Source organism: Haplochromis burtoni, unplaced genomic scaffold, assembly GCF_018398535.1.
Source record: "Haplochromis burtoni strain Fernald_Lab_line unplaced genomic scaffold, NCSU_Asbu1 Contig_144, whole genome shotgun sequence".
Lineage (NCBI taxonomy): Eukaryota > Metazoa > Chordata > Actinopteri > Cichliformes > Cichlidae > Haplochromis > Haplochromis burtoni.
The window spans coordinates 75,639-88,116 of record NW_024582505.1 but is presented as its reverse complement, the minus strand read 5'-3'; the positions used below and the strand labels follow the sequence as shown (position 1 = coordinate 88,116).

Genomic DNA, 12,478 nt, shown 5'->3' with positions numbered 1-12,478 from the left:
AAACACCTCCACTCACGCGCCCACACATTAATAAACAAAATCCACAGATTGTCATTAAAGTCAATTAATTTTTTTTTTTTTTTGGGGGGGGTGGGGGGTTAGAATTAAATTTGCTGCTGAGCCTCAGCCCACACAGCACAAAGGGACACTGTTACATATTTGTTTCACAAACATGTTGCTCTTGGAAATGGATCAATTTACACGCAAGCTGTTTATTGTTAGTTAACTTGAATTCTGAGGCAGAATACGAGTCCCTCCACAGCACAATGCGCTCTCAGTGCTTTTTTCCCTTTTTTTTTAATTTGTACATTGCACAACAGGAGTTTTGTTGTTTTTGTTTGAGGCATTTTCAATGCCAGTGTTTAGCTAGCTTAACAAACACTGCACATTTGTTTCTTAATTAAGGAAAATGATCACAAGACATTCACTTTCAATGTAAGTCTTCGTTTCTTCTTATTAAAGATGGCAGACGCGGTGTCTTCGTTTACAGTTTTTGGGAAGTCCACAAGCAAATAGTAAAGATCCTCCACCTCCAGTAAGACGTCATCCTGCAGAGAAAAATACATCCAGTGTGCTACTAAGGCTCGCTACAGGTCGATTATGTATTTCTTATGACATCCAGCTACACACTGACACACACTGGATTCTAAAGTGCTTCGTTATAACTGTTCAAGGAAGTGTGTAACCACTAACCTTGGACATGCTCAGCTGGCATTCTGACATGGAACAAACCATTGGCAGCTCCACCGTCAGTTCCACGCTGTCAGGAACTCCTGCTGCATCGGTCTTCACCTCGAGTCGATACTCTGGCTTCTGAGGCTCTACAGAAGCGGCTGAGATGACCTGGATCAAATCCTTCTTTATTTTCTCTGCAGGCCTAAAGATAATTTGAGGAGCAGAGTCCTCTTGGTTTTCTGATCGTAGGGAGGAGATGTGCTGCAGGAGGGCAGCTGGTGTCTGACCGGCTGTAAAAAAAAAAAAAAAGGACTATGGATTATCAGGAAAATTGTTTTAGGAGGTGAAAGGAGAGTGGGTAAAGAGCATGGGTTCAACATAAAGTGCTTATCAAAGCTTGTCAGGGTTGACAGACTTATTGCATTACCTGTGTTGGGTTGTTTGGGGGCACTGGACAACTTCTGAAATCCAAGCCGGCAGTGCAACTCATCTGGGCTACTATTTGGGCTACTGTTGACAACTCTGTACTGCTGTGATAACGTCATCCCAAGCTGCTTCTGGGCAAAGCTCAGGGCCAGCATATAGACCTGGTTAATCTCTGCTTTGTTCTCCCTACTTTCCTGCAGCAACACAGGATTTAATGCCACATCCAGCACAGTATACCAGCCTGTAAAGGAAAAAGTATGACTTTCTTGCTTGTGTCATGTAATACAAATGGCAGGTCTGCAGCTTGACACACACCTTGATCTTCATTTGTGCCTGTTTCCAGTTTCCCAGTGTACACTGGTAAAGGCCTGCTGGGATCCTGAGGCGCAGGCACACGTTTCCAGCCGCATATGTTGATGTACAGCAGGCCTTTCTTTGGTTTCTGTCACAGAAACACAGTGCTGTCAAAAGGATCTGTCAAAACAAACTCAATTTCAAAGTTCTAAGTGGATAAAAGTCTAGCATCTTTGCAGAGTGAAGAAAAAGCCTGTGTTTCTCGTGCAGCCTGTGTATTTTAGGATATATAAAGCAAGCACAGCTTACAGCTCCTCAGCAGAAATATTTTTAGGTTATTACTTTACTCTTGGTTGGATAAAAACAAGAAATTTGATGACAAAGCTTTCACAGCTTGTAATGGACTACACTAATTAATAGGACTAGAAGTTATAATCCCTATCAGTATAACACAGACCTGAGTGGGTTGGAGAAGTCCTCTAGATGGGGTGTTTGCTGCTGACCATATGGGTATGTATCTGTCAGTGCGACACATCATCAGCTTTGTACCCCAGCTTCATAGTGCATTTCCGTAATTTCTCACAAGATTCCCTCAGCCAAAGCAGACCCACCACAGGGTGATGAGACCTGGGTGTATTTCACATGGCACCCACCAGTAATTTGGCAGGCCACACGGTCTCCTTCTGCTTCAGCCAGCCCCTGTGACTACTTTCTTTTGACAAGAGTGGCAAGCTTTTTGATTAACTTGTACTAGGCTTCCCTTCCTAATGCCTACTTCCTTCGTCAGTCTTACTGTGGAGCTGGCTGCAAAGCCCCTACAGGCCACTTACACTGAATGGACTTCCACTTTCCAGCCTTGGTCCTCTTCCTCAGCTTGCTCATGCTTTTTTCTTGTCATATGCCTTATTGATTGCATCCTCCCAAGGGACGATCAGTTCTACAGTGAAGACAGACTGGCATGAACTGGACCAGAGAACCAGAGCTGGGTCCAGGTTGATTTCAAGTGTAAAGGTATTTCAGAAAGATGGGGTTGACATGCTATTTCTCACCTTCCCAGATGAAGGTTGTTTGTTGCAGAAAGGTGGCTTTAACTTCTAATGAGCTGCAGTTAGTCTATACTCTCCTGACTAATAGCTACCGACAAGTTAGTTGGTTGTGTCACCAAGTATATCCTCCATGTGTTAGACTGGTTTTGCAGCCCACCAGGATGTGTTTGAGGGTTGCAAACAAGTAACAGACTGCTGGAGTGAGCAGTACATCATATGTGGGCTGTTTTGTTTTCATATTCCATAGCTCACTACATTTGATTGTTCTTCCTTTTTATTCCTTCCCGCATCATTCAGCGGCCTTGCTGAAGTTAGGGGACTGCTGTTGCACATCTAGTTGATTCCTGGCAGTCCCCCTCCTCCACCATCAGATGTCTGTATTACTTGGGTGAGCCTTTTGCGGAGTAGGTGTTGTTCCCAATCCAAATTCTCCTGTAATGTAATTTCTTGTACCAATGACAGGACCTGAGACACCGAATCTTTTTTTTTTTTTGATGATGGGTACTGAGCTGTATCCTACCTACCTACATTTTCTGATATGACAGTTAACTTTCCCTAATTTATGTTTGAATTTAGAGTATTAATTTATGATTGGAGGAATAAAGGTGGGCTTCCTTTCTAGCTGAACCAAAGAATGTGATGAGCAACACCTGTATGGACCACAGTATGGACTGGGGCCTACACAGGAAGGAGCCTTCACGAATGAAACTCACCAGTATTTCAGTGCAGAGGCAGGTGTACAGCTCGGGCGGCGCTCTGAATTCAGCTCCTTCCTTTATCTGTTTCTCTATAAGCGTACGGTAGGCTGCAGGGTCATTTTCAGAGAGATCATCCAGCATGGACCACAGTTTGCTCATCTGCTGCAAAACATCCTCTGTACTGCCAGTGGAGCACATGTTAAGGTAACTGTCGTACTTTTATTACCTAGCTACCTCTAGCTAGTTGGCAGAAAAAGTTTGTGCGTCAGAAAACCAGCCGGTCAGCAGTGTTAGAGGAGCATGTGTTATAGAAACACCTTAAATAGCCGACAAATATGGAGCAGTATCACACAAATATTAATTTAAAAAAAAAAACCCTCAACTAATTACGTTCTGTAGCTCATTAGTTGTAATCGCTAACACTAGTTAGGCCAATGTTGTCAGTTGCCATAGAAACATAACACTGTTGCTACCAGGCGGTGAGATGCGGAACTGCGGCTCAGAAACCACACATGACAATAAGAAGCATAATTTATTTTCAATACATGAAAAACATAACGTAAAAATGCATGTTGATGTTTTCAGTCTGTCTTTATGTGTACATTATATAACTGACATATAAAATAAAAAGTATCATGTATAACTGTAGTTTTCTAACGTTTCCACCAGTTTCATCAGAAGCTTCCTTCTTTTTGTTGTATTTCATGAGCCCTCCTCAGTAATTCTGCAAAAAAAAGGAAAGAATTAATATTAGAAATCGCTGTTCTGTTTTACAGTTTCCATCTCAATCCGGCTGAAAATACAAAAAGAAAGAAATTCAAATAGCGGCATGGATGAATCTAATTAGCGCTTTCTGCAGTGTAGTGATATAAGAATTTATTGTAACATTTTAGATAAGTAAAAGTATTATCCCTGTAAAAAAAAAAAAAAAAATTCCATGATATGTAAATATCCTCAGTTCAAAGAGCTGTTACTAGCAGGGTACTAGCAGGTATGTATATGTATATATATATATATATATGTATATATATGTATATGTATATATATGTATATGTATATATATGTATATATATATATATATATATGTATATGTATATATATGTATATATATGTGTGTATATGATATGTGTGTGTATATGTATATATGTGTGTATAGTATATATGTGTGTATTTGTATATATATGTTTGTTTATGTGTATATATAATATTAATGTTTCTTTAACTATTGAGATCAATAAAGAAGTATCGAATGATACTAAACCTCTGTGCTGTCCTGTAAATAGTTAGTTATTGTCCACTGTAGAATTTAAAAATGCTGTTTACCTCTATCATTTCGTAGATCCAGCCCAAGAATTTGGCCACTTTGGTGTAAACTCCAGGATGATTGGGCTCAGCACAGCCTGTTCCCCAGCTGACGACTCCCACCAGCCTCCATACATTGTCATCCTGGCAAACCAGAGGGCCCCCACTGTCCCCCTGGAGAGGTAGACCCAAACACTGTTCACTGCATCTACTCATAAAAGAGAAGCTAAATCTAGTGGTCAAAACAAGCCTCTGACCTGACATGCGTCCACTTTTCCCTCTGTGTAGCCGGCACATAGCATCCGTGCTGTGATCTCTCCATTGTACATGCAGGAGCTGTTACATTTCTTTGTGCTTATTATTGGGACTGGCGCCTCTTTCAGGGTGTCGGGTGAATGAACTGTGGGTGAAAGTTTCAATTTAGGACTGCTCCACTAATACACTTGGCTCACTCTGTCACCATCTGAGTATGGATTAGATTTGTAGCAGAGATGCATTTGTTTAAGAGCAGAGCAGTGTAGTAACATCTTACCCCCGTCGGGTTGTGTGTATCCCCATCCAGAAATCCAGCATTGTGTTCCTCCTGGAAGGTCATAGTCGTGCTGAGGCAGGCAGATGGGCCTGATTGTGTCTAGTCAAAAGGAGGAATTTTGCCTCTTAATACATTTAAATAGTTACAAGAGACATTAAGTTGTACTGCGAATATGGTTGGATTCATAAGTCATGTGAAGGAGTGTTATAAAACCACCCTTCACTGAGACGTGTTTTACCACGTTTAGACTTCAGTGTTTATCACAAGAAAGCTGTTTTCTCTTTAGTCTCTACGCTCATATCAAATCACAGCTGAAAAACAAGGAAGCTTTTATGATAGAGAAGCCAACTGTGGTCCTGTATACAACATAAAGAAAGTTGTCTCCCACTGAGATCAGAGCAAACAAAAAGGTAGCAGCCATACAAACTCACAGAATAACTTAAATATAACCGAATCTACATAAAATGCATCGTGCACAAAAATAGCCCTGCGTCTCTCTCATTGGATTCTATATGATGGCCTGATTTTTTGTTTGTTTTTGTTTTTTTTTACACTGTACAGTATTTGCATATTTATGTATTCTGTCCTTTGGAAGCTACATCTGTAATTCAGTTCATTTTTATTTATGTCAATTCAAAACAAGTCATTTCAAGGCTCCTTATGTTGTAAGGTAAAGAAGAAACAAAATGACAAAGGCAGACCTAAAGATCCCTCAGGATGTCTCAAAACATCTGGAGGCAGTGCTTTAATTGTTGCTGAGACCATAAGCTTATGTCTGAACAGCTGATTCTGTGAGATGTTAAAGATATTGGGATGCTTTTCATTTGAAGTGTATATCACTAGCAATACCACTTATATTGTTTATGATAAATTGTTATTAGCATATAAAAAGGTAAACTGAAGCCAAAGTACTTTTTTTTTTGTGTGTGTGTGTGTGTGGTTTTTTTTTTGGTTTTTTTAAAGAGTGCTGCGATGAGACTGACCTGAGAAATTGAACGGGGTCCGCAGCTTCATCAGTGCTATGTCGCTGTCGTGGGTCCTGTGGTTGTAGTTCTTGTTGTAGATGATCTTCTCCACCGCGTATCCTGCATGCTGAGCTGTTTTAGCAGAGCTGCGAGTCACAATGCCAGCATAGACCACCCAGCTGGATATCTGAGGTAGCCTGTAGCTGACATTTGGGAAAAGAAAAGAGAGAGTAGATCCTGATACTGCTACACCGGTACAGCTGTTAATGACTGATTTTTATCCTTCATCGTGGCTCCAACCTCTGACCTTTAGTACTTGTCAGGTCAGCAGTCTTACTTGTGTACACAGTGGGCAGCTGTGACTACCCATTGACTGGTGATGATGGAGCCTCCGCAGGTGTGACGGTTGCTGTAGTAAAGGCTGACCTGCCAGGGCCACCTGCCCAGCGTGGCCTCCACGCCCCCGATTATCCTGGGTAGCTTTGCTCGTGTGCCACACTCTAGAGATCCATTCATCAAAATGAAACGGAATTGGGTTGGTCAGAAAGAGCAGCAGCAGACGCCATCATTCATCCTGCTCCCATATAAAGCTTTTGTACAAAAACACTACTGGCCTTTGTGCGAGGTGCAAACTCAAATTAAAAGTTAAGTTTAATTTGCTCACCAAAACACTGCAAAGCGATAACCTTCCCTGTGATACAACTCCTCCTAAATGAAAATAAATTGGGTAACTAATGATGCATAATTAATGTATTAGCGGACGCAATTTTCCCTGCACCATTATGAGTGTGATGTCCTCTGACAGATTGCCTTACCTGAACTGCCACATATTTTCCAGGCTGCTCTTTTGTTCTGAGGTAATTTGTATGAAGCCGTCAGTGTAGTTTGGCCCGATATCAGTAAGGTTCACTCCTTTATGCTTGGTCAGTCTGGTAAGGGAACATTTGAAAAATGGGTGGGAGTGAGTATTGCGATAATTTAGTCTCATGAGGTGTGAAGCAAGATTGTAAATGAGGTATTAATAGATCATAAATAAGGCGAGCCTTCAACCTAAAATTAAACCAAGTTAGAGAATGGGCTCTCAGCTTTTTTAAATGGTGCTATAAAGAAGCAGCATGTGATCCTCGCAGACTGCGGAAAAGCATCACCTCAGATAACCCAGCTGTCTGCAGACCAGTGTTCCCAGCGAAGAGTTCCACCTCTCATAGCACACTGGAAGCCAGGTGGGCAGCTTCCCCAGCTGGATCTCCAGGAGGGAGTTCTCGGGACTGATTCTGTAAAACACTGAACCTGATTGATTGAAAATCCCTCCAGAGACAAGCTCTCAGTCAACGTTTATGATCAAGCCCCTTCTATGAGTGGGAAATGATTAGGGAAAACACAAGTATCTATGCTAATGTAGTCAGTAGAAACAGATTATTATGTGTGATGTTTTCATGTCGGTCAATGGGCATCTCTCAGGAGTGAAGAGAAGACAACAAGTAGCAGCTGCTGAATTTTAATTTTTGTTTCTATTCAATTAAGAAACACTTCAGAGGTGACCCATGACCTGATATAATGAAGCACATACAATAAGCTAAGCAGCCACACATTAACGTGCTGCATTATAATTCATAAAACAGTGAAAGAAACGCTACCACGAGGGAGTACACACAGACCTTTCCGCGAGTCAGATACGGAAATATCCTCCGTCACATTGCAGAAGGATGTCTCCTTTGTGTCCCCGAGCCCCACTGGACTTTGGGAGGACGATGGCCTCAGCAAAAGTTTGACTAAAAGTGGATTAAAAGAGATAATCTTTTAATCAGGCTGCAAAATGGGCAGCAAAACATTGTTGATTTTTCCTAATATTACCAGATTATCTGAATGAGAACCCAAAACAGACCAGCATCTGGGACAGCAATAAAATGTCATTAAATATTGTTCATTTCTATCTGCAAATCCAGCTAATTAGAAAACAGCTAATTTAAAAAAAAAAAGATTCATTTTTCAAAATGCGTTTTCTCTATCTTAACTTGAATGTTGTCGCGTGTTTCCATCAAATTTGAGAGACTTCAATGCAGTGAATAAAAAATCTAAATTGGGGCAGCTGAGCCCAACATTGCCCTGATTTTTAGCTGGTGATTATAGTAAGGCTCCAAAAACACAAACCATTTAATGAATTATCAATTTTTCATGTTGTCCATTAAAATTGTTTGACATTTTAAAAAAAGTATCAGTTTACTTACACCAGAAGTCTGAATCAGGGAAATATCATTTCAATGCAATGATTTGCCAAACAATAAAAATGTGTGTTTAACTACTAGCTATACAAAGACATGTGAAAAGTTTATTATTTCTTAAAACATATTCTCACTTGATTTTAAAAGTTCTGATGAGAGCAACAAAACCCTGGAAAGGTTGTGTAAGACTAGATGAGAAAAAAAAACTTGAGAGGAAGATCTCACAGCTGATTAGTTTAATGAGTAACATGATTGGGGATAAAAGAGCATTCCAGAGAGGCTGACTCTTTCAGAAGAAGAGAGACGGGTTCACAACTCTGTGGGCAAATAGTTCAGCAACTTCAGTGTAATGATTCTCAGTCTAAAACTGCAAAGGACTTAAGGAATGAGGTATCTGCTGCACATAATATCATTAAAAGATTCAGAGAAGCTAAATAAATGTATGGAAAAGGGTTAAACAAAAACAATCTTGAGTTGCTTGAACTGCATTAAAAGCGGGCTAAAATAAAAATCAGTGAATGGGCTCAGTAACACTCGGGTATCTGCAAGTACAAGCTAAAAGATGAAGAAATGCCTTATGGTTCTCTGGGCCCGAGCTCATTCGAGATGGACTGAGGCAAATTCTGTGGAAAACTCTTTTGTAGTCTGACTAATTAAAAATCTGAGATTGTTTCTAAAAACCATTTTCCTCTGAGCTAAGGAGGAGAGGGACCAATGCACAGCTAAAATGCCAGCATCTGTAATAGTATGGAGATCCATTAGTGGACATGACGTGAGTAAAAGGCACCGTTATTGGTGCATGCAGAGAAGAGGTTTTAGAGTAGCATATGCTGTCATGCAGCATAACAATGCAACAATGTGGTTTTCAGGTCAGATTTATGGGTGTTTCAGCAAGACAATGCCAACCCACATTCTACACATATTATAACCTCATGGTTCTGTGATATGAGTGCAGACTTGTCAGCCAATTAAATCACTTAGGAAAAGCATTTAGGTACCAGGACTAAAGCTATTGGTCTCCTTGGTGTTGTTAACACACAAAAAATGATGCAGCCTGATCCCAAATTTTCTGAAACATGCTGGCACGTACTAATTTAAACTGCAGCATTCCAACTAATGATGTCTCCGTGAAGTTTTCAAAACTTTGACAAGCAGCTCCTGCTGTATATGTATCAAGAAAATAATTGAACCTTTTAAATGCTAATATTCAATAAGCTCTGTCTAAATTTACATTGACCTTAAGATTCACAGGCGTTTAAGTATCTCAAACTGGGCCGTTTGCGCATTCATTTCCACTTCCTGTTTCTTACTGAGCTCATTTAGAGATTCTTTCACAGACACAATGACTCACCTAGAAACCAGACACCTACAACTAATCCTCCGAGAAGTCCGACTGCGCACACCGCTGCCAGCAGCCTCACCAGCCTGTGAGCTAAAGCAACAGTTAATACTGGAGTTAATGCTTGTTGAGCTCCGATGGGAGCCGAGAGAAACTGTTAAATGTCAGCCATTAGATATTGCACACAGATGCACAGCACAGAGACAGTTAGATTTATTCAACACTAAATCTACAAGCTAGGCTTTCACAAGAAAGCGCTGCTGTACATCTTGGCACTGCATTGCAGATGTTGTGCAACAGTACAAAGTCTCATTATTCCATTTAAAGCAACGTGTTAGTGTTGTTTTTTTTTCTTTTTTGCACAAATGGAGCAAGATTGTTATTGAAGTCTGATGTCTGATGCCCATCGGGCGGTGCACTGCTGGAGCTTACCTTGAGTAGTAGACTGAAATCCTTTTAACCAGCCTTGCACTCCTTTGGCCCCTGCAACTCCTGCTGTTTTCTCAGAGTGAAAGGGATGACTGACAGCCACTGGGTTTTCAATCACTGATAATGTGTCTCCATCAAGACTCTGCAAGAACCCCAGTGGACATGTCAGACCTCAACTTCCATTCTATTCTTGTTTCATAAAGTTTTGCTAAGTTTGCTTACTCAGGACAAAAACTGTGTTCTGACCATTCGCTCATCAGCAAGAGTCTGCCTGTCACGCTCTGTCGGTTTAATTAAGAGGACAGGTGTGTTTTTTTTAACACCGACCGGTCCAGATGTATGGAGTCAGATTTGTACAGGTGTGTGTCACCTTTCTTCCTGGGTGATTAAAGTATAATGAGCTCGTTCAAGTTATTTTTCTATGCATTGGACTACACTTAATAATATGAGGCTGTGTTTTCTGTTTGTATTTTCAGAGATTTTCTTTTATTACTTTGATGTCTGAGCGTCTGTGTGTGATTGTGGAAGTAGCATCTGCTTCTAAAAGCAACATATTGAGAGCACTGCAGTAATTATAATAAAGCTCTCCATAAATGTGAGATGCAGACTTGGAATTATACAATTACAGCACGCAGTCAGTCTAAATAAATCCCATACCATCTGCTGTCATGTAACACTGTGGTGTTTGACGCAAGCTAAACATGTGATTTTGGATATGTAGTTTTTGTAGTCCAGGACTGGGGGCGGTTTCAGAAATATAGATTTAGGTAAACCTCTGCTGTGCAAAGAAGCGTTGTCTATTTTAAGCATGACTGTGGCACAGTGAATTCTGGTTAAATTAAAACTTTTATCGAGCAACGATCAGCTCCGTTTACCCCGGCAGAAAATGTTTGGATCAAACAGACGTTTTACCACTGATCCCCCTGATTCATACCGTTGGGCTTATGTTTACCTGGGGCTAAGGTGTCATTTCAGTTAGACTAATCTATGAGTAAACAAGACTGGTTTCAGAAAGTATCTTTGTGAGAAATTTCACACGGCATTAGGTCAACAGACACATTATTTCAAAAGAGATGAAGGATTAGAAGGGGACAAACTGCTGTTTGAGTAGTTTGAAGAGAAGGGTCTAGGTGTAAAGAGGAGGTAACAGTTATGTTGTTGTCAGGCATGCATACATTAGACGTACGTTAGGAAAGGTGTAGTGAATGTCGAGTTCCCCTTTTCTTACCATGTTTTCCTTGCATACGGTCCTGAAGAAGAGTCAGCAGTGTCCGTGCTCATCTGTAGGCCTGCGCTCGTGGTGCAAAGGTCTGTCCCGCTCGCAGTCGATGCACCATTTGCCATTTAACAGAATGCAACTCTGGATTTTCCCTTCACAAAGAGACAATGAGGTCAGCAGCGGTGGCACAGAATGAAGCTGTTGTTTGTCCGGGGGAGGTGGGGGTCGTGGGGCCTGTGGAAGCAAGCTGAAACGGGCCTTTGTAGGAGGGGAGCATCTCCAGCGAGATGCGAGGTAACACTTTTCACCTGTGCCAAGAGATTGTCTATTTTCACCCGAGACACGTTATTACCTGGCAGTTTGTAGGTTCTGAGAAAAGGTCATTATTGGAGATTGTTGAAAAGTCTCACATCACGTCAATCCGCATGATTTGAAATCCAAAGCTATCATCTCAGCACTCAAGAACAAAATGAAGTCTGTTCTGTCTGCCTGCTGACAGATTAGACTTTCTCTTCTCTCTTCACTTTTTAACTGACACGCCGTCAATTTTTTTTCCTTGTTTTTCTGTATTTTGAACATCTTCTTTGTGTTATTAGGTGATTATAAGTGACCCCAATGACTCGTTTATTCCAAAAATAGATGAAATAATTAACAGCGGAGATGAAGAAGATGTGAACTGTTTGAAGAGGGTGATAAAATATCTCGAACTCTCTCGGAGAGGAGCTCAGAGTCCGCCATTAATTCATTTCCTGAAGAGACATTAAATTCCTATTCCGAGGATACGGTGAATTAGACTTGTGTAGCTAAAAGAGCATTTGATACAGGATTACTTATTTCTGTCATATTGATGGTATGGGATTAGAGTCCAGGTGAAGCGAACGACTGCCAGGAAGAAAATTCCTCCTCGTCTGACTGTCAGGGCCAAATCCAAAAGATGACCCACATCTACTCGGCTCATCTAACAGGTGTCATATGGAATTATTTGGAAATCAAACACAGAGAAATGAGCACAGCGGCAGCACCGTAAATTGCATGTAATGGAACCGCGGCTGAAATTCATATTGGTAGGGCTGTGAGGTTAATAATATTTGATGATATTAGCGTTGAGCTGAATTGTTCTATTGCAGACTCAAACAAGAGCGAGGAGAGCGTAGCTGCTGTTTGGTCATTTTCACAGGGATTTCATGTCTCCCTCTTCTGGTGAAATTTGTTTTTTCAGACAGCCGAGTAAACAGTGATTTATATAGCTGCCATTCACTTGTGAGAAACTGTTTGCGAAGATGAATGAAGCCATTTTCAGTCAGGGATATGCACCTGCATTTGTTTATGTG

At 40.9% G+C, this 12,478-nt stretch overlaps 2 protein-coding genes across 4 annotated transcripts; both read right to left on the bottom strand.

Moving 5' to 3' along the window:
- Positions 1 to 44: 44 nt before the first annotated feature.
- Positions 45 to 3,591, bottom strand: pih1d2 (PIH1 domain containing 2). Its single transcript, XM_005931988.3, has 5 exons — positions 3,155 to 3,591; positions 1,417 to 1,543; positions 1,103 to 1,342; positions 694 to 965; positions 45 to 548 (listed from the first exon to the last, which is right to left on the bottom strand). Exons 1-5 carry the CDS (start codon positions 3,335 to 3,337, stop codon positions 414 to 416), a joined length of 957 nt encoding a protein of 318 aa, XP_005932050.1. The 5' UTR covers positions 3,338 to 3,591; the 3' UTR covers positions 45 to 413.
- Positions 3,592 to 3,658: 67 nt separating this feature from the next.
- tmprss5 (transmembrane serine protease 5) lies at positions 3,659 to 11,316 on the bottom strand. 3 transcript variants are annotated; one of them, XM_005931989.3, is made up of 13 exons: positions 11,157 to 11,316; positions 9,932 to 10,070; positions 9,512 to 9,592; positions 7,597 to 7,710; positions 7,087 to 7,222; positions 6,754 to 6,867; positions 6,603 to 6,646; positions 6,276 to 6,438; positions 5,957 to 6,141; positions 4,974 to 5,072; positions 4,699 to 4,841; positions 4,463 to 4,615; positions 3,659 to 3,863 (listed from the first exon to the last, which is right to left on the bottom strand). In XM_005931989.3, exons 1-13 carry the CDS (start codon positions 11,157 to 11,159, stop codon positions 3,855 to 3,857), a joined length of 1,383 nt encoding a protein of 460 aa, XP_005932051.1. In that variant the 5' UTR covers positions 11,160 to 11,316; the 3' UTR covers positions 3,659 to 3,854. The 3 variants fall into 3 exon arrangements, with proteins under 3 accessions (XP_005932051.1, XP_005932052.1, XP_042080557.1); XM_005931990.3 differs by lacking the exon at positions 9,512 to 9,592; XM_042224623.1 differs by lacking the exons at positions 9,512 to 9,592; positions 9,932 to 10,070.
- Between the last annotated feature and the right edge of the window lie 1,162 nt (positions 11,317 to 12,478).